Source organism: Phacochoerus africanus, chromosome 1 (assembly GCF_016906955.1).
Source record: "Phacochoerus africanus isolate WHEZ1 chromosome 1, ROS_Pafr_v1, whole genome shotgun sequence".
NCBI classification, from domain to species: domain Eukaryota; kingdom Metazoa; phylum Chordata; class Mammalia; order Artiodactyla; family Suidae; genus Phacochoerus; species Phacochoerus africanus.
In genome coordinates, this window is record NC_062544.1 from 171,807,785 (window position 1) to 171,828,036 (window position 20,252).

A 20,252-nucleotide genomic window follows, 5' to 3' on the forward strand; every position below is an offset into this window, starting at 1 on the left:
TGAAGGAGCTTCTGCAGACAAATATCTCACAATTTTCTGTTGAGGGAATAAGGCTATTCTGTTATCTGCCTTAAATTTTAATACATTTATTACCTGTGTTGACTTTGTCCTGTTGGAGGCAACTAACGTAATACTGTTTTTTTCATGCTAAAAATTTTTTTTTCTTTTCTTTGTGTATAGCTGCTGATAATGTTTGCTTTTCTATTTTGAATTTGAAAGGGAACTCTTTTGATAATTCAGGTGTATACATATTGACTTTGTAAGTGTTGGTTTTTTTTTATGAAGATTTTCATGTGGAGATGGGGAGGAGCTGGTGTCAGTGCAGTGGGTGGCCCTCCTTTTCTCCTCTTGAGAGTGGTCTGGGCAAGGACTAGCTTTTCCTGGCCTTAGTCACATAACAGTTGGATTGTCTATTTAAAAGCTTCTTTCACTGGTGATTTAAAGTAAGTCTAGTAAAGAAGAAGTTAACATGAGGCAGCCTTTATGCATTCGTCTTAGAGCACATCATGCCAGTCTCAAGTTGGGACTTGTTAAAGCTAATCTTACTTAACATTCAAAAAGGGAAGTAGTGCAGGTTTAGTCAGAAAAAAAGTGTAATGCTTTGATGAAAAGAGCAGCTAAGAACCAGTCCATAACTTTATTGTTGTTCAAATCACCAAAAGGTTAACCTGCGTAATTTTTTTTTTCTGCTGATTTTTATAGCAAGTCTCACATTTCATAAAAGCCACAGGAGACTTTATAACAGTAATTATCTTGCTGCTTCATTGGAAGGTCCTATTAAATGCAGGGAAGCTCTTTTAATAATAATATTGTTTGGCTATTACAAATCACAAATTTATTTGGAATACAGGACGACATCCTAGGGTATGTGTTTGTGTTTCTCTACCATAATGCTTAAAAAATTTTCTTGTTTTATTTTTTACTACAGAAGATTATTTTCCTTCTATATTTATATTACTTTTAAAGATATTGAGCATGCAGACAGTTGAAATTATTGTTTAATTAAATTTCATCTAGATTTTCAAAGTGACATTTTCCATGTCCTCCCCTATCCCCCCAGCAAGTGTTTTTGAGGGGACCTGTTTGAAGTTGGAATCATTGCAACAAATGTCCCACCCCTAACAATCTCAGCATGTATTTCCTAAGAACAAGGAATTCTCTTACCTAATCACAATCCTATTATCAATCACGAGATTATGATTGAAACAACAATATTTTAAAATATTCAATCTGGGAGTTCCCTGATGGCCTAGGTGGTTAGGGATCCAGCATTGTCACTGCTGTGGCATGGGTTCAATCCCTGACCTGGGAACTTCCTTGTGCCATGGGCGGGCCTGACCTCCCCCCAAAAATTCTGTCTATATTTTATTATTTTCCAGTAAAATTCTTCATATTTTTTTTAATGTGGAACTAATCAATAGTGACACATTGCTTTTAGTTGTACTGGTTTACTCTTTTATTCTTTAAACAATCACTCTGCTTTTTTTCCTCCTTCTTTCTTTTTCTTTAATATCCTTGGCTTTTGAAAATTGGTTCACTCTGTATTTGCTAGGTCCATTCACTTAGTAAAGAGATGCTTCTAAATGTTTCTGAGGCAGTTTGGGCATATTATTAGCCTGAAGTCTATATTGGGGTTTGGAAATGTGAAAGCAAATAGGAATATCTATATTCTTGTTTTAGTCTCCTGGTTCATGGGTCACCAGTCACAGCATTTGTAGATCCATCTCACCTTTTCTTTGGGATATTGGACAACTCATCCAATTTTTCCTGGTTTCACTGTTCTTTAAAACTAAGGTTCTGGTTTAATCACAGAACTTTAGATGAGACTCTCTATAACCTTTCAAAATATATTCTTAATGAGACAGAAGCACTCAAAGGAGGGAGAATGTTTCTAATACCTTTTAAAAAATGGAAATAGTAAAGGTGTTGATAAATCTTCCCCCCTTTCTTTCCTTTCCTTCTTTCCTCTTTCCCTTCCTTCTTTTTTCCTTCCTTCCTTCCGCCTTCCCTCCCTCTCTCCTCTTCCTTCTGTCCTTTCCTTCCTCCCTCTGCCATGCCCAGGGATTCAGTCCCTGAGCCACATCAGTGACAATGTCAAGTCCTTAACCCACTGATCCACCAGGGAACTCCCCCCCCCCCGCCCCCTGCCCCCATTTACGGTGAGATATTGGCACACATATTGCTAAGGCTTACCTTGGTAGTCTTGTCATTTCTACCGTGCATACGACTACTTCCTCTGTCTACCCTTTCTTTGGCTTCTCTGTGTTGGTGTGGACCTGGCCATGATGTCCCTTCCTCCAGCATTGGTAGGCAGAGAACTTGTATTGTAGTTTTAATTTTCTCTGTCAGTATAAGCTCAGATGTATCCATTTCTTCTTAAAGGAAAACACACGTATAAAAGGCCTCCTAGTCCTTCTCAGTGTGCAAATTCATTATTACAAAACAGAGACAAGCAGGGATCTGATGGAAACATACTTCAAGTTGATCTGTCTGGAATGTCTGTGTCTTTTGCATGTAGCAGAACATACAACTAGGGTTGTAGTAAAATCTTCACCAGATCTTATGGTTCCATCTCTCTGTACACAGAAGGCACTCTAATTGGGGCTCACCACTCAGTAACTGGAAATTTGTGCTGAGTATAATTATTACAAGCCCTTTAATGTTTCCTTGCTGAGATTGATATCTTTAGGTCCCTGTACTTGAATTACTGTATGTAATATGTCATTTGAAATGATTTGTATCTATTAGGTCTGCTTTAAATAAAGCACTTACCTTTTTCTGGTATGAGAATTTCATGTGTAATGGCCGATTCAAGAGGAGGGATGATTTGGAGATTGAGTCTGGCGATATGCCTTCATCTGACTCCTGCCCTCACTCAATTGATACTCTTTTCTGTGCTTGGCTACTCGATCCATTTCTGAATTTTGGAAATCATGCTTGTGAGATTGGGTGGGGGTAGGAGCCCAGTAACTGGGGCCATGTAGATACCGATGTGGAATTCAGCCTCTTCAGAGCTTTCTTACTTTGGGCAAGTTGTTATTGTACCTGAGCTTTAATTTCTTCTTCTGAAAAATGGCTACCTTGTAAGAGTGTCAAATTTAAATGAGATAATATACAGATAGTTCCTACAGTGTTTGGAACTTGGTTGGTACTTAGTGAAGTGAGTGAGTGAATGAATATGAACGGGGGTGTCTTTTCCTGAATGTAAAGTTGGAACGATTAAGAATCAAAAACATTCCTCAACTAGGAAGTCAAGATAAGTACATAATATTTGGGTTGCCGTTAGAAAGCTCCTCATTTTCCTTTATGATGAACTGATGGTTATTTGAAATACTTTTCATGTTCTTTTTTGTTCTTTCCCCTCTGAAAAGGAGGAAACTAGGATTAACTTATTCAGACTATCTGAAATTGTGGGAAAGCCAAAAAGGTGAGGCCAGGCTATATGGGGCAAGAAGAGGGGGTGGTCTCTGTAGGGTCACTGAACTCGGGTTAAAGCTTCCTTCACAAGTTCGAGCATTTTTCAGTTGTAGGAAATTTCAGTGATAGGGTTAAATAGGATAAAAAAGATTAAAGAGCATAGCGTAATATATATATGTATGGTATAAATATAATGCATAAAGCTAATATTTTAAGACATTAAAAGTATTCAGATATACATTATATAAAACTGCATAAGGTGTATATCACTAAGTAAGGTCACCTGCAAGCACCTAATGTTTAAGCTGAATTTTAAGAATAAAGATAGAGGGAGTTCCCATTGTGGCTCAGCAGTAACAAACCTGACTAGTATCCATGAGGATGCAGGTTTGATGCCTGACCTCACTCGGTGGGTTAAGGATCCGGTGTTGCCATGAGCTGTAGTGTAGGTTGCAGGTGCAGCTTGTATCCCACATTGCTGTGGCTGGGGTATAGGCCGGTAGCTGCAGCTCTGATTTGACCCCTAGCCTGGGAACTTCCATATGCCGTGGGTGTGGCCCTAAAAAAATAAATAAATAAAAATAAAGGTAGACATTCTATTATTATGTCCCAGGGTGTTACATTTGAGTTTTATTATAGAAGTGGCAAAAGCTCCTATGCTGAGTAAGGTATTGTGCTTTTTAAGAAACTGGTTTACATGCTTTCTCTTGTATTGTTTTTTCTTTCTCTTTGATTACTCCTCCCACATCCTCAGCTCCCGTCCAGTTGTTGTCCCTGTTCCCCTTTCTTTCCCCCACCCTGTTCCCACTAGAAATACTTTATACTAGAATGAGTGAGGGCTGGGAGTCAGAAACGCAGGCAGTGGAGATGTCTGAAGTGTTGGCACAAACGTTTTCTGCCCAGGGCTGGTTCTCTGGGTTGTATGGTTGCCCCCCGCCCCCCCATTTGATCTGCACCTTTGTTCTGGTGGCTGTTTCACATGGAACATAGGAAGGAGCTGCTCTACTTGTTCTTAGAAACCCTTGGGGAAAAGCTGAGCTAATAGAACAGCTGTTCTTATTTCTTCCTTGGACCTCTTGTAACCTGACTTGTCCTGCATGGCAAGATAAGAGCAGCTTGTAGTCCCTCACTTCGTGTTACAAACTGGGGCTCTGCCCCACATCCTCCTTATATGACCACTGACCCCATAGTTGTAGATTCGTCATATTTGACCTTCCCAAAGTACAGGATTCTGTTGACTGTCACTTTCTCCTTGAACCTCTCTTGGTCCTTGGTTCCCAAGGAACCTCTTGTTACTCCTTGTAGCTCATCAGCTCCTACCCCCAATCCCAGGCATCTTCACCAGTTCCTCCTTTTGTGTCTGATCTGCCCATGAGACTTGGTGCCTGGCTCCTTCCTTATTCTTTCCCTTTCTTAGAAAAGATAATTCCCTCCGCTTTGGACCTAGCCCTGACTTCAGAGCCCTGCACCCACATTTTACCCCCACTGGCTAGATCCTTGACCCAGCTCTCTCACTGGAACTTCTCACCCAGCACACTCATCATAATCCAGCACATCCCCCAAGCTAATGTTTTTCAAAGCAGTGAGTCTTTATCCTTTTTCTGAGATCTTGGATAAAGAAGTGGTACAAATATACAATGGAATATTACTCAGCCATAAAAAGAATGAAATAATGCCATTTGCAAAAACATGGATGGACCTAGAGATTATCATACTAAGTGAAGTAAGTCAGACAAAGACAAATATATGAGATCACTAATATCTGGAATCTAACAAAAAATTATACAAAAGAACTCATAAAACACAAATAGACTCATGTTTCGAAACCAAATTTAGGTTACTGAAGGGGAAATGTGGTGGGAGGAGGGATAAATTAAGGGGTTGGGACTGACATATACACAGTGCTGTATATAGGTAACAAGGACCTACTGTATGGTAATCAATTCAATAACCTATATGTGTAATAAACTGTATGGGAAAAGAATCTGAAGAACAGATGTATGTATAACTGATTTACTTTGCTGTACACCTGAAATTAACACAACTCCCTAAGTTGACTATATGCCAATAAAATTTATTTAAAAGAAAAAAAGCAATGAGTCTCAGTTGGAAGGGAGTGTGATGGGGATTATGGACCCCATTGAGAATATATTTTGCATGTGAATCACATACATTTTTGTATATAAATCCATACTCTCCAGGGATCTTGGACTCAAAACTTCTCTCTCTCATCTCTGTCTCTGAAAATGTCTCTAAGGTCCACGTCAGGTTTCTTTTCCCTGGGATCTTGCCTGCGTAGATGCAAGACTTCCTGACTTGACTAGACCTCCTGGCCTCAGTGGCTCCATTAATTTAGAATCATTCTCTTGCTGGCAAATTGATTTTCCTAAAGCTCAGCATAGAAAATGTTGTCTTCAGTTCAGAACCCTTCAGTGGTTCACGGAGAACTCCAAACACCCCCACAACCCAACATGCTGTGTGGTAGGGGTCTCATCCCCTTCCCAGGCTCATCTTCCATATGCACATGCTACAGCCTTGGGCCCTTGGTGGCCCCTCATGCCCTGGCCACAGCACCGCAGGATTGGAAGGCTCTGTTTTATCCATCAGGGCCCAGCTCAGGCTTTCTTCTCTCCTGTGAGCCTCCTCCGCAGTCTCTCCATTTGGCCTTAGCTGCCTTTTCCTCTGAGCTTCTTAGGTGAGTTAATTGTGTCTCTCATTCTACATGCCCCGTCTAGATTCACAATGGTGTGTGTACAGCTTCCAGAGAGGCAAAGGGCCCAGCACAAAGCACACAATGAAGGAATGAGTGTCTGAATGAACCAGTCAACCCAGTCTTTGTGATCTTACTCCTCTTAGGAACTCTGGAGAGCTGGAGGGATCCCCGGAGCCCTCACAGGGTCCACAGTTGAATCGTTCATACATCTGAGGTTGTTGAAACTTTTCTGTGTTGAGACCTCACCTTCCCTCTTCAGGAGCCCCCCTTCTTATCATCTCATTGCTGGGGCTTGAGGTCATCTCCGAGGAATTCAGCTTGTCCTGTCAAAGAGTTGGTGGACCAGAGCCTTGAGGTGTGGTCTCGAGGGTTCCTGGCCGGGTATCTCTCCCAGCTCTGCCTCTGCTTGCTGGGGGGTCATGTGCACTGGCGCAAGGCATCTCTTCACTTTGTGCCTCAATTTTGTTTTACTTTTTTCTCCCACCAGGGAGCCCTGTGGACCCAATTCCCTCTCCTGGGGTGGTTGTGAGAAATAGAAAGGTGATAATCCTTGTAAAATGCATCCATAGCATGGTGTGTGGCACATAGCAAGCATTCAGTAAAGGAGCAACAGGTTCTGGGAGGTGCCTGTCATCTTCTAGGCCAAGGATAATTAACTGGCAGCATGTGGGCTACGGTGGCCCACACATGAATGCGTTGTTTTTGTGGGATCAGGGGATTTGGGGGTAGCCAGAGAAGTCTTAAAAATAACAGAAAATATAACAGAGGAGTTTGGATTTATGATTTTTCCTGGGAACATTAGAGAATCTGAAGTTATAAATATAGTGATTAAGAATATGAGATCAGAAGCCGAAATCTGAATTAGAGTTCTAGCTTTGCTACTTATAAGCTGTGTGACTCCATGCAAGTTGCTTAACTAATCTGTTTCTTAATTTCTTTTCTCTAAAATGGAAATAACAATAACACTGGTAGCCTTCCTGGGATTATTAAATGTTACAGTATATTTAAAGTTCTTGTCACACCTGCCTGGTACATAGTAAATAGTAAATAATGTGGGCTGTTTCTGTTCTTGCTGATGCTGGCTGTACTACTGCTATTGCTACTAAGCTAGCAATCCTGGGCCCACTTCCCTCCAGTGCCAACAGCTGGCACTGAGTTGTAGATGCCCTCGTAAGCGGGACATGAACTTTCCAGGTAGCCGTAGTCTGCATTAGAGCCTGTCACCTTAGATCTGTCCTGCCTTCTAACTAACAATTTTGTTTGTCTCCTGTGGACAGATCTCACTGTTGGGCATTCATGTCCAAGAGTGCTGTGAATCAGTCTTTATGGATGTCTGAACCTCAAGCAACTTTTAGCACAGCGGTTCTTAACATGTAACCCAAATTGATAGCATCTGTGTCTCCTGGAAACTTGTTCCCAGGCTCACTCCAGCTGCACTGAATCAGAAACTCTGGGGATGGGCTTAGCAATCTTTCCAGCTTGTTCTGATACCCAGTAAAGGTTGATAATCACTGGCTTAACACATGTGTTCTATATTTATATTACCTGTGTTTAGTTTCTATGTAAAATTGAAAATGTTGAGTTGTATTTCCAGACACTTCAAATGATTTGTAAATTCCACACTTTCCTCAATAGGGCTGCTCTCTTGCCAACGTGTATTCTCTTAGCTTAGAGATGCTGCTTGCTGTGGGTTCCTCGGCTCTAGAGGTTTTGTTCTGTTCAAATCTATGTGAACTTTGATCTATTAACTTTGGAGAAATACGGTTTGCCTGGGGTGATGGTCAGACTTTTTTAGAAGGAAGACGTCAGAAAATTATGGAATGAGATGCTTTTAAGTAGATATGGAATATATTAAGTAATGAGCTTAATAAGATCGAATAGTTATTTTATACTCTGATGTAATGATAACTTGATCAGTCATCTAACTTCTACGAGTTAGGAATTCACACAACTTCTCTGCCTCTTCCTTCTCCTTTTACAGTAATTTTTTTTGGTTTCTGAAGAATAATTCTGTGTGGGGCAATATCCTTTCCTACTTCCTCTGCACCCGGGGTATTCGGAAAGCCTTATCTAGTAAAAATAATTACATTTTAGCTTTTGGCAAAAGCCCTTAATTGTGCTCTGAGCTTATGCACTTTACCAAAGCTTTTTTTTTTTTTTTTTTAATCCTCTTGCCTCTGTTCTATGTGTCATTAATGGCTATAGTTGCTTTTCATCCTATGAATGTGATTTTAAGATGACTGGAATATGCCTCTTCTCTAACTTCTTGGTTGATTATTTCATTCTACACATCAGGTACTTTGCGTTTGACTATAATATTATTTTAATGGAAGGAAATATTTGTGTTTATGAAGGATAGATTTTCTATTGAAATTTTATTTTGAAAGTTCTTTCTAAAAAAGGTATTCATTATCTATAGCCATTCGGTGCATATTGAAAATATTTTCTAATATTGAAAATATTAGAAGTGAAATGCATAGGTTATATCACCAAGCATAGTTTGAAGGGTGGCTTAGATGCAGTTACTTAGTAGATAGAATCTGCTTGTGATTGTGTAATGTACTCAGTAACAGTAACGTGGATTTAGTGACATCTCTAATAGTTACCATGACTTAATATTTTTATTTTAGCAAATGAAAATCAGAAGTCTAAGTACTTTCTAAAAGAGTTTTTCTGACTGTAATTTGCCACAGCTACACATCTTGCTTAACCGAAACCAACAAATACATAGCTGCAGCATTTTGTCAATAGCTTTAAAACTGAAATGATGGTAGAAATTACCTTCTGTCATAAGCTCTTTAGTAATCTTCCTTCCTGACTATTCACTAGTGAACCCCCAAACACCCCCACTTCCCAGGCCGGTGTGCACATGCTATAGCAGACTAACTGAAAAGAGCTTGAGCTTTCAAGAAATTTATTATTTTGATTAAAAAAAAATCATTGAGAATTGGCTTCCCTGGTATGTAAAAATAAAGCTAGTTTGGTGTATTTTATCAAATATTTATTGCACAATGAAACACAATCTCTGCCCATAGAAGTACACATGGCTTATCAAAAGTTGGTTACATGTGTGAGCCAGTAATTACAAAGCGGCATGAGAAGTACAGTAGTTGAGGTGTGACAACATACAGATGAGGGAGTGATTGGGTTTGGGGTTGTGGTGGGAACTTAGCCAGCTGAGATTTCATGAATTAAGTGATGGCAACCTAGGCTTTCATGGATGGATATGAGTTTTCTTGGTGAGTCAGAGGGAAATTTACAAGTGCAATGACACAGGGCAAAAAGGAGCGTGGCATGTTCTGATAATTATAAACTTCTAGGAGAGTGTAAAGTTGCCGGGATGGAAGAACAGTTAGGAGAAAAGGCCAGAAAGGCAGGCAAGTTCCAGGGCCTTCAGAGCCTTAGAGGCCATGGAAGGAAGCCTGGGCTTCACATTCTGATGGTTGGAGCTAGTGACACATCTATGAAGCATGACTTCCCCTTTGTATGTTTTATCTAGAGGATACAAATCATCATCCCCAATTCCAAAACAAAATACTTAGTGTTTTGTTTTGTTTCTAAACTACAAAGCAATTCAGGAAAAAATGTGAAGGTAAATAAGTACAAGTAGGTCACCATCCTTTAAAAGTTTCCCAGTATGAATGTTACGGATTGTAGGACATATTCTATTTTAAATGTTTGAGAGTCCTGTCATGGCTCAACGGAAGTGAATCTGATTCGTATCCATGAGGAGGCAGGTTCCATCCCTGGCCTCGCTCAGTGGGTTAAGGATCCAGAGTTGCCCTGAACTGTGGTGTGGGTTGCAGATGTGACCTAGATCTGACATTGCTGTGCTATGGTGTAGGCCAGCGGCTACAGCTCCCATCTGACCCCTAGCCTGGGAACCTCCATATGCTACGGATGTGACCCTAAAAAGCCAAAAAATAAAAGTTTGTAATTCATTGTCTGTGGGAAGTATTGTGGCATATACCAAGAAAACATATTTTCGGTCTTCAGAACATACTGTCTTTCTTAAAGAATCTGAACCACCTGTGGGGGGATGTAGTCAAGAATACAGCTAGAGAAATCTGTGTCGGGGGCCCTAAAACATAGCCAAAGAGTGAGGGAAGTAATTGTTTTCAACCCGAGATATGAGGACAGAGCATAGAGAGGCTGGCCCAGGAAGGCTTCGCTGAGTAGGTAAAGTTATTTAGCTACCATTAGAGGACTGGCCAGGCAGAGGGAGGATTCCAAAAAATGAGAATACAGTATTCTTGCCCTGAAATTGCGCACACTTAGGCTGTAAGCAGAGTATTTCAGTACAATATTTTAGATATCTTAAGCGGCTTCATATTGTTGTTTGTGCCTCCCGTGGTGTAGTGACGTGCTGTGGAAGAGGTTCTTTGTCATTATAAAGAGAAACTCCTTCCTCCTGGGTGTCAGAGGACTTTCTGACCTACTCCAGGTGCTTTACATCGAGCATCCCTTTCAACCTGAAGCTTCAGTTTTTACCAAAGGACTTTCAAGGTGGGTTTATAGTTTTTAATAAATCAGCAAGGGGGATACAAAAGCACTAGTGTTGTTTGAATTACATGTGCAAAAGAGTGGGAGTGGAGGTTTTTTGGAATATGCATTTCCCCTTAATAAATCTTTTCCAAAATATGTGAATGCTCTGGAACATATGACCTCTAGTGGCCATTTGCTTTCTACTGCCTTCCCTTACTGATATTTCATTCTGCTTATGGGTAGATCTGCATGGAATTAAAATGTCTATAATCCTTTCTGTATACCAGGATACTGAAATGTAAGAAGGCATTTGTTTTAATCCATTTTTCTTTCATTGCTTAAATTTGATTTACATACTTGTCTTTTGAAGGCTTGTCAATACATAATAATTAACCACTATAAAGTTATCACTCTAGGATTATATTGTCTGACTGACTTGTATGATTTTCTTGGGTGGATGCTGTGATCTTTCTCCCTTTCATACATGGTACCCTTTCTATGAATTTTTTACATAAGAATATATATATTAGGGGATCCATGCAAATATTAGTTGCAGCCAAAAGTAGAGTTGATTCTTTAGCTAGAAACAATTGATTTTGCAGTCGACAGTTGGTCTTACTGTTGGTTTGACTCTGAGTGTATGGGACTCTGGCGAAATGAAATGGAGCAAAGCACACGAAGAAGACAGCCACTACAACAAATACTTTACCTTCTAGCCTTTTGTTGTTTTTGCTGTCCTTACTTTTGGCCTTCCTATAAGAATTGTATACCTTTTTTGCAATCACCACATAAAACAGAAGCATTAGGGCAAAAACAGTCCAGAAAATGAACTGGCATATATAATTCACCACTTCATGCCATTTCAGCCCCAGAGGGCCCTTTAAAGAGGCACACTTTTTCACAGAGGATGGTGTGGCTTCCTTGTTGCTTAAGATCATATTTGGCAGGGAGATGAGGAACAAAACGAGCCAGACCAGGCTTGAGATGGCTCTTGCAAAAGCAGGTTTTTGTACGAAAAATTTTCCAAAAGGTTTGATGATCTTGAGGAACCTGTCAAAGGCAATGAGTCCCAGCAGTATGATGCCTACATACATGGTCTCATAAAAGATGACAGCAGAGAAACGACACACAAAGGCTCTGAGTTGCCAGGGTCCAAGGCGTGCGTCAGAGATGATTTTAAATGGAAGCGTGAGCGTCATTATCAAGTCAGCCACCAAAGTGTTTTTGAGGTAGACAATGAAGGTGGAGGAGCTGGGGATGTAAATGAACACCCATAGGGCCAAAGCGTTCAGCAGGATGCCGATGAAGAAGACAGCAGTGTAGATGGCTGGGAACACCAACTGTGCTGTCTGCATGTCCCTGGGGCACCGCTCAGACCCATTGAAGCCCTTCACCACTGTGGAGTTCATGATGTCCAGTGTCAGCTGTTACAAATAGACATAGACTCGAAGTAAAACAAGAAGAATTTCATGATTTCAAAATGCTCCTTGTTAAAAACAGACTTTAGGTTTGCAGCATATTAAAACTTAACATTTATTCATTTCATTCACTAGATCAGTTGAGAAGTCATACGTTGTTTCTGGTTAAATTTTTTTTTTAATTTTTTTTTTGTCTTTTATTTTATTTTTTTTGCCATTTCTTGGGCCGCTCCCGCGGCATATGGAGGTTCCCAGGCTAGGGGTCTAATCGGAGCTGTAGCCACTGGCCTACGCCAGAGCCACAGCAACGCGGGATCCGAGCCGCGTCTGCAACCTACACCACAGCTCACGGCAACGCCGGATCGTTAACCCACTGAGCAAGGCCAGGGACCGAACCCACAACGTCATGGTTCCTAGTCGGATTCGTTAACCACTGCGCCACGACAGGAACTCCTGGTTAAAATTTTTAAAGCACAATACATTTTTGGTATTTGTAATAGTGCCATTACCTTCACACCCTGATGGAATCCAAATGACTGGTTCTGCCTCATTCACAAGTGCTACTTTTAATGTGGCAGTAAAACAAAACATGCTTAAGAGGTAATTATTCATGTCAGATTCCTCTACATTATATAACCTCTTATGCTCATAATCAATGGTTTGTAGAATGTTAACCTTAAAGCATTTCCCCCCTTGAACATATTCCATCATTTATAAACAAGCTGCTCTTAATAACAGTTGAAATTTACCTTTGTGTGCGAGGATACTCAGCTCAGTATCTTCGGATTAAGGCAGTCATTAGTTAAGCCCATGAAGAGCCTGTGAAGCAAGTGTCTGCTTTTTTATACCGAGTTTCCTTCCTCATTTCCACATACGCAGTGTGATCCATTAGAACCTCTTCATATGCAGTCCTTTGGGGTTTTTCTTATAAGGAACCTCTTTTGTGGACTGTTAATCTACAATGGCTTGGATAAATCAGTTTAGTTGCACTTTGACAATATTGATTCTTCCAATCCAAGAACATGATATGTCTTTCCATCTGGTTGTATCATCTTTGATTTCTTTCATCCACATCTTATAGTTTTCAGAGTACAGGTTCTTTGCCTCCTTAGGTAGGTTTATTCCTAAGGTTTTTTGTTTTGTTTTGTTTTGATATGATGCTTAATGGGATTGTTTCCTTAATTTCTCTTTCTGATATTTTGTTATTAGTGTTTAGTAATGCAAGAAGTTTCTGTGTATTAATTTTGTATCCTGCAGCCTTACCAAATTCATTGATGAGCTCTAGTAGTTTTCTGGTAGCATCTCTAGGATTTTCTATGTATAGCATTATGTCATTTGCAAACAGTTACCATTTTACTTCTTCTTTTCATATATATGTATATATACACATATATATACACATATACGTATATACACATATACACACACACACACATATATACACACACACATATACATATATATACACACACACACACACACACATATATATATATATATATATATATATATATACACATACACATACTGTCTTTTTAGGGCCACACCTGCAGCATATGGCAGTTTCCAGGGTCGAATCAGAGCTGTAACCACTGGCCTACACCACAGGCACCGCAGCGTGGGATCTGAGCCTTGTCTGTGACCTACACCACAGCTTATAGCAATGCTGGATCCTTAACCCACTGAGTGAGGCCAGGGATCAAGCCCACATCCTCATGAATCCTAGTCAGGTTTGTTACCGCTGAGCCACGATGGGAACTCCTCTTCTTTTCAAGTTTGGATTCCTTTTACTTCTTTTTCTTCTCTGATTGATGTGGCTAGGACTTCCAAAACTATGTTGAATAACAGTGGTGAGTGTGGGCATGCTTGTTTTGTTCCTCATCTTAGAGGAAATGCTATCAGCATTTCACAATTGAGAACAATGTTAGCTGCAGGTTTGTCATATATGGCCATTATTATGTTGAGGTAGGTTCCCTTTATGCCCACTTTCTAGAAAGTTTTTATCAAAAGTGGGTGTTTCTATCACTGTCTTCCAGCTCACTTTTTTTGTTCTTCTTCCTCGGTTATTCTGCTATGGATTCAGGTATTGTATTGCTCATCTTTGTTTGTTCTTTAAATCTTCTAGCTCTTTGTTAAACATTTCTTGTTATTTCTGTGCCTCCATTCTTTTTTCCAAGATCTTGGGTCATCTTTTTCAGGTAGATTGCCTGTCTCTACTTCACTTAGTTCTTCTAAGGTTTTATATTGTTTCTTTGTCTGGAACATATTTATCTGCCGTCTCATTTTGTTTCACTTTCTTTGTTTGTGGTCTTGTTTCCATAGGCTACAGGATCATAGTTCCTCTTGCTTCTGATGTCTTCCCCCGGTGGGTGAGGTTGGTCCAAGGGCTTGTGCAGGGCTCCTGGTGGTGGCCATGTCAAGAGGTGGCTGTGAGCTCAGTACAGCTTTAGACAGCCTGTCTGCTGATGAATGAGGCTGTGTTCCCATCCTGCTGGTTGTTTGGACTGTGGTACATCAGCATTGGAGCCTGCAAGCTGTTGAGTAGGGCTGCATCTTGGTGCCAAAATGGTGACCTCTGGTAGAGCTCATGCCAGTCAGCATCCTGGGACCTCTACTACCTGTGTCCTTGCCCTTCCTGTGAGCCTCAGCTGCCTCCTGCCTCCCAGGAGACCCTCCAAGCCCCACTGTTAGGTCTGGCCTAAACCCCTGTGGCGTAACTGCTTTGTGCTGGTTCCCAGTGCACATGAAACCCTGTGTGCGCCCTCCAAGAGTAGAGTCTCTGTTTCCCCTAGTCCTGTGGAACTCCTGTGCTCTAGGCCTTCAAAGCCAAATGCTCCGGGGATTTTTTTTTTTTTTTCCCTGATGCCAGACCTTTAAGTTGGGGAGCTGAGGTGGGGCTCAGGACTTTCATTCATTTGAAAGAACTTGTGCAATATAATTAGTTTGTAGGTCAGCCATTCAGTGCGTATATGACTTGATTACCTTGCAAAAGTGTCCCTGTTACCATCTCATTGTGGCTTCTTCATTGTCCTTGTGTGTAAAATGTCTTTTTTTGTTACCTTCCAGTCTTTTTTTTTTCTTTTTTTTGGTCAATGGTTGTTTAGTGGTTAGTTTTGATTTTGGTTTTTGTGGTAGAAGATGAACCAAGTCTTTCTACTCTGCCATCTTGCCTGGAATCAAGAGGTTGCTTTTAGTTTGGATGCTTGCTACCTCTTTTCTCAGTGTGTCCTGGCCATTATCCCTTTGCTATTGAGTGTGTAAGTGCAGTGGCTCTTGCACCCTCCTTGACAGCAGGAACAGGGCTTTGTGCCTGATTGCAGGACCTAAAGGTGGCAGCTGGGACCTGCACACTTCCAGGACAGCGAGGGCAGTGTTTGGCTCCTGCTAGTGGGTTTCGCAGGGATTACTGAGGTTCACATGCTCCATGCCTGCCTGCAAGCCCTGCAGGGAAAGCAGGGGCTAGCATACTCCCAGGATGGCAGGTGCAGGCAGAGTCCATGGGTTTTGCAGGGATGATTAGGGTCATGCACTCCTAGGACAGTGGGGGGAGGGCTCCACTCCAGCTTGCAGCCCCAAAAGGGTGGTCAGGGCCCACTTACTCCCAGGAGAGTGTGAGAGAGCCTGGTGCCTGCCCATGAGTCTGCAGGGGTGGCTGCTTCTGCACTTCCAAGACAGTGGGGGTAGTGCCCAGTGCTCCCTCAGAGGTTTTGCAGGCATGGCTGAGGCTCACACAGTCCCAGGACAGCAGGGACAGAGCTTGGCACTTGCTTGCAGGTCTCCTAACTGTAGTCTGCCTCTGGAGCCCACTGTGATGGAGGTTTGCATCTACCCTCAGAATTTCTGTAAGCAGTGGGTGTCCTGCTGTCCGAGAGCACTCACAGGGGAAGAAGCTCTTAAGGCAGTCTTGCCCCTCTTTTCATGCCCCAACAGTGGCAACTTGCCTCTTCTGAGTACACCCTCAGTTTTCATAGCCCAGGCCTCTGCAGGCTGTCTCTGCATGGTCAATCCTGGGTGTCTCCCTGGGTCTGATTTCTGAAGCTTCAGCTCCCAGCCCCCACTGCAGTGATGAATGACGGTCTTAGGCTGGGCAGCACAGTGCAGTGGTGCTGACCTGTGCAGTTTACATTTTTGCCTTTTGCAAACTGGTTGCTGTGCTCTTCTCCTAGGCTCTGAAGCTCACCCTCTGTTCAGGCTGAACCCCCCACCAGTGAGAAGATTTGCTAGGTTACGGGCACCATTTCTCCTTCACAGCTCCCTCCCTGAGTGCAGGCCTCATTCCAATTCCTTTCCCTCTTTATCTTTCTCTTTTTTTTTCTTTCTCCTTTTGTCCTACTGGATTTCATGTGGGTTTCCTTGCCCCTTTGGAAGTCTGAGGTCTTCTGTCAGTATTTGGTAGATGTTCCATGTGAATTGTGCCACTTGTAGATTTATTTTTAATATTTTTTTTTTGTAGGAGGAGGTGCGTTCCATATCCTGCTCCTCTGCCATCTTGGTCCTGTCCTGGTTATGCTTATTTATGACAATGTCCTTGGTGTTAAAATCTCATCCAGCTGTTGTGACGTAATTTTATGAAACTGGCAGACCTTTTTTTTTTCTTCTCTCGGCCAAAAGCCTCTCCACTGCTCATTCTGGGTATCTTTTCTTTTATATTTCACTGGAATTCAGCTCATATGAACACCCTGTCCTGCCTCCCAATTCACTTTTTCCTCCAAGGGTGCTAACTGTGAAGTCTGCACTTCTGTCTCTGAGGGTTGCTGCCCACTGTGGCCTGAGCTCAGCGGGCCCACGGGGCCCAGGAAGCCAATCAGGAAGCCCCCATGTGGAGGCCCATAGCCACTCTTAGAATCTCTGAGATTAAATGATGTCTTTTCTAAGAGTTTAAGGCAGTTAGACCCAGATTTGGGGGGTTAGGATTCCAGAATCACCAATTATTGGGTTTGAGATAATAGACAAATGATTTAGTAGCTCTGTGTCTCCTTTTCCTCATCTGTGTAGTGGGCTTAATAAGAGTATATCCCTGCGTGTTGAGAGGATGAAATGAGTACATAGAATAGAGCCGGCTACATATCAAGCACTAAAAAATGTTAACCTCTCACTGTGAGTCAATTGCAAATTTAAATGGGGGTATACTATTAGAAAAGCCCCCTTGGAAATCTCTTCTGATTTGCGATTGCATCCAAGTGCTGAAGACTTCAGGAATTTCACCAGTCAACCTTGGGCTAAGTTCTATAAAATTTTTGAAAGGATGTAATTGCTGCTTTTGTATAGAGAAAGTTGTTGTCTGTGAAAAAATGTTTCCCTGCCACATAGGTAAAGGGAAAGAGGAAATCAGGAAATCTTATGAGGGAATTGTGGAGTTCTTCATGGTGAGTTTCACTTCATATTTCTTGCTACACGTTTGTCCACAGAATTGAACCAGACTGTGGTTGGCTCTAATGAGAATTTTGGCTGCCGTTGCTGGAATTCTGAGAATAAAGATTTCATATCCTACTGGACATATTTTTGTGGCAATATGATACCTAAAAATTATGGTTGAAACTACCCATTAGGGGCACAGTTTGAAAAATTGGTGTTTGACCCAAATAAATCGATTCTTGGAAATACAGATTCTGGATTTTATCAGTGTTAACAGATTTGTTTGTTTGTTTACTTCATTAGAGAATAAATACAAGCAAGTTAAAAAAAATTTAAGTTGAAGGATTAGACTTATGTAATTAAGTATAAATTTCCTGACTACTCCAAATCCATTACTTAGGTGAAGCTTTGGAATAGTTTCAATTTAAACAAAGGAAATGCTGTACAAGATAGTTTCATAATGTGAAAACTGGAAATCACATTTTGGTAAAATTTCAAAATGCAAAAGTGTGGGAAACCTCAAAAGAGGAACTGATTTATGGTGCCATTTCTAGAGTTACAGAAGTGTCTTCTTTTAAATATGGTAGGTTTCAAAATGTTTGACCATAGTAAGTATCCTTTATGTCCATGTGCCTCATATCTATCAGCTACTGTCCCTTTGTTCACAGTGGTGCCGGTGCCAGAGGTGGGTGGGGTGGGGTGGGTGGTTCTTTCACTCTTGAAGGCATATCTGAGAGGCTCTGATGGGACAGGGGTGCTGCCTCAGGAGCCAGAGCGTCTGAGTTCAATTCCTTATTTTAGCTTTACTTTTCCCATGACTTTGGTCAAGTTATTTATGCTCTTTATGAACCCATTGCCCCGTCTTAACAATGAAAAGAAGAAATAGTGTTTGCTTGATAAGGTTGTTAAGGGGATAAAATGAGTGAATTGTTTGCCAAGTGCTTTGAATAACGCCTGTCAAATGGTATGTGTTACTAAGTTTCTTTTTATTTTTATTTTTTTTGTCTTTTTGCTATTTCTTGGGCCGCTCCTGCGGCATATGGAGGTTCCCAGGCTAGGGATCTAATCGGAGCTGTGGCCGCCAGCCTTCGCCAGAGCCACAGCAACGCAGGATCCGAGCCGCGTCTGCAACCTACACCACAGCTCACGGCAACGCCGGATCGTTAACCCACTGAGCAAGGTCAGGGAACGAACCTGCAACCTCATGGTTCCTAGTCGGATTCGTTAACCACTGCGCCACGACGGGAACTCCAAGTTTCTTTTTAAATGAAAGTGAAATACCGTGTACACCTGTAGGGATAGTGCAGCAGCAACAGGAGAGAATAAAAAAAAGGCAATGAAAAGTCCTAGAAATTATTCCAATTTGGCAAGCTCCTAAACTAAACATTTATTTTTTTACTTTTCTTTTTCTTTTTCTTTTTAGGGTCGCACCCAAGGCATATGGAGGTTCCCAGGCTAGGGGTTGAATCGGAGCTGTAGCCGCCCGCCTATACCACAGCCACAGTAATGCTGGATCTGAGCCCCATCTGTGACCTACATCACAGTTCATGGCAATGCTGGATCTCCAAACCCACTGAGCGAAACCAGGGATCAACCCACAACCTCATGGTTCCTAGTCAGTTTCGTTGACTGCTGAGCCACAGCGGTAACTCCTAAACTAAACATTTAAAATCTATCACGCTCAAACAGAATTAATCAAAACCAATGAAATCATGCTAGCTGTACTGTTCTGATTGTGTGATCTTCCTTAATTCTCGTGACAGCCCTCAGAGATCTGTCCCCTTTTACAGATGAGAAAGTGGAAGCACAGAATTTAAGCATTTTGCCAAGTCCTGCAAACTAAAGCCTACTGCAAAACTGCATAGCCTGGTTCCAGAGCCGCTGCTTGGATCCAGCCGCTCTCTCTTCTGACTGCAGAAGCCAGAGACAGGGTGAATGTGGAATTATTTACCAAATTCTGGAGTTTTTGAGCTGGGTGTTACTGAATGATGAGTGAGGAGGTACAATCAACTACAAAGTTTCACGGACTTATGGAACTCGTTGTCACAAAGTGCGATGCCAGGTTGAAAACATACATTTTTTCATACAGGAGATAATCAAATATATAATGAAAAGTCATAGAAATTAGAGGCCTGCCAAATGGGAATAGATGAATTTTTGCATTTTTAGTCTCCTTAAGGATTTTCTTTTGGATCAGAGTTAACATTATAAAGGTTTCTCTTGATGTGGTAACAAGTACCATATAAGTGATATGAGGAAGCATTTGCTTTGGTGTGGAATGAAAGCCAAAGTGAAAGCCTCACAGATGAGGCTTATACTTCCCATCAAAGGACAAAATGGAACTTTTTCATGTTATATGAAAGTGTTTAAAATCCCACACTGGATTAACCAAATTGTCATAATTTCAAATAAATTATGCAATTTAGGGAATTCCCACTGTGGCTCAGTGATTAACTAAGTTGTCATAATGTCAAATAAATTATGCAATTCAGGGAGTTCCCACTGTGGCTCAGTGGCTATGAAGATGCAGGTTTGATCCCTGGCCTTGCTCAGAGGGTTAAGGATCCAGCATTGCCATGAGCTGTGATATAGGTTGCAGATGTGGCTCGGATCTGGCATTGCTGTGGTCTAGGCTGGCAGCTGCAGCTGTGATTTGCCCCCTAGCCTGGGAACTTCCATAGGCTGCAGGTGCAGCCCTCAAAAAGACAAGAAAAAAAAAAGCTTCCCAGAAAGAAAGATTGTACCCATTTGTGGTCTCACTGAGTGGAATTATCCAATACTATTATTAAAAATATTTTAAATCAATTCTAAACTTATAAGTGAAACAAGCTATGTCATGCAAGTATAAATTTATTGGTTTATAG

General features: G+C 41.4%; 2 protein-coding genes across 4 annotated transcripts in view; one reads left to right on the forward strand and one right to left on the reverse strand.

The window, feature by feature from the left end:
- The window catches only part of MED12L (mediator complex subunit 12L), a 352,961-nt gene that overhangs the window by 228,637 nt on the left and 104,072 nt on the right, over nt 1-20,252 (forward strand). The gene's annotated exons all lie outside the window — the stretch shown is intronic.
- Nucleotides 10,637-12,848, reverse strand: P2RY13 (purinergic receptor P2Y13). 2 transcript variants are annotated; one of them, XM_047784792.1, is made up of 2 exons: nt 12,783-12,848; nt 10,637-12,039 (listed from the first exon to the last, which is right to left on the reverse strand). In XM_047784792.1, the coding sequence occupies exon 2, from the start codon at nt 12,022-12,024 to the stop codon at nt 11,023-11,025; it is 1,002 nt and encodes a 333-aa protein (XP_047640748.1). In that variant the 5' UTR covers nt 12,025-12,039; nt 12,783-12,848; the 3' UTR covers nt 10,637-11,022. The 2 variants fall into 2 exon arrangements, with proteins under 2 accessions (XP_047640748.1, XP_047640754.1); XM_047784798.1 differs by having other exon boundaries at nt 10,637-12,059.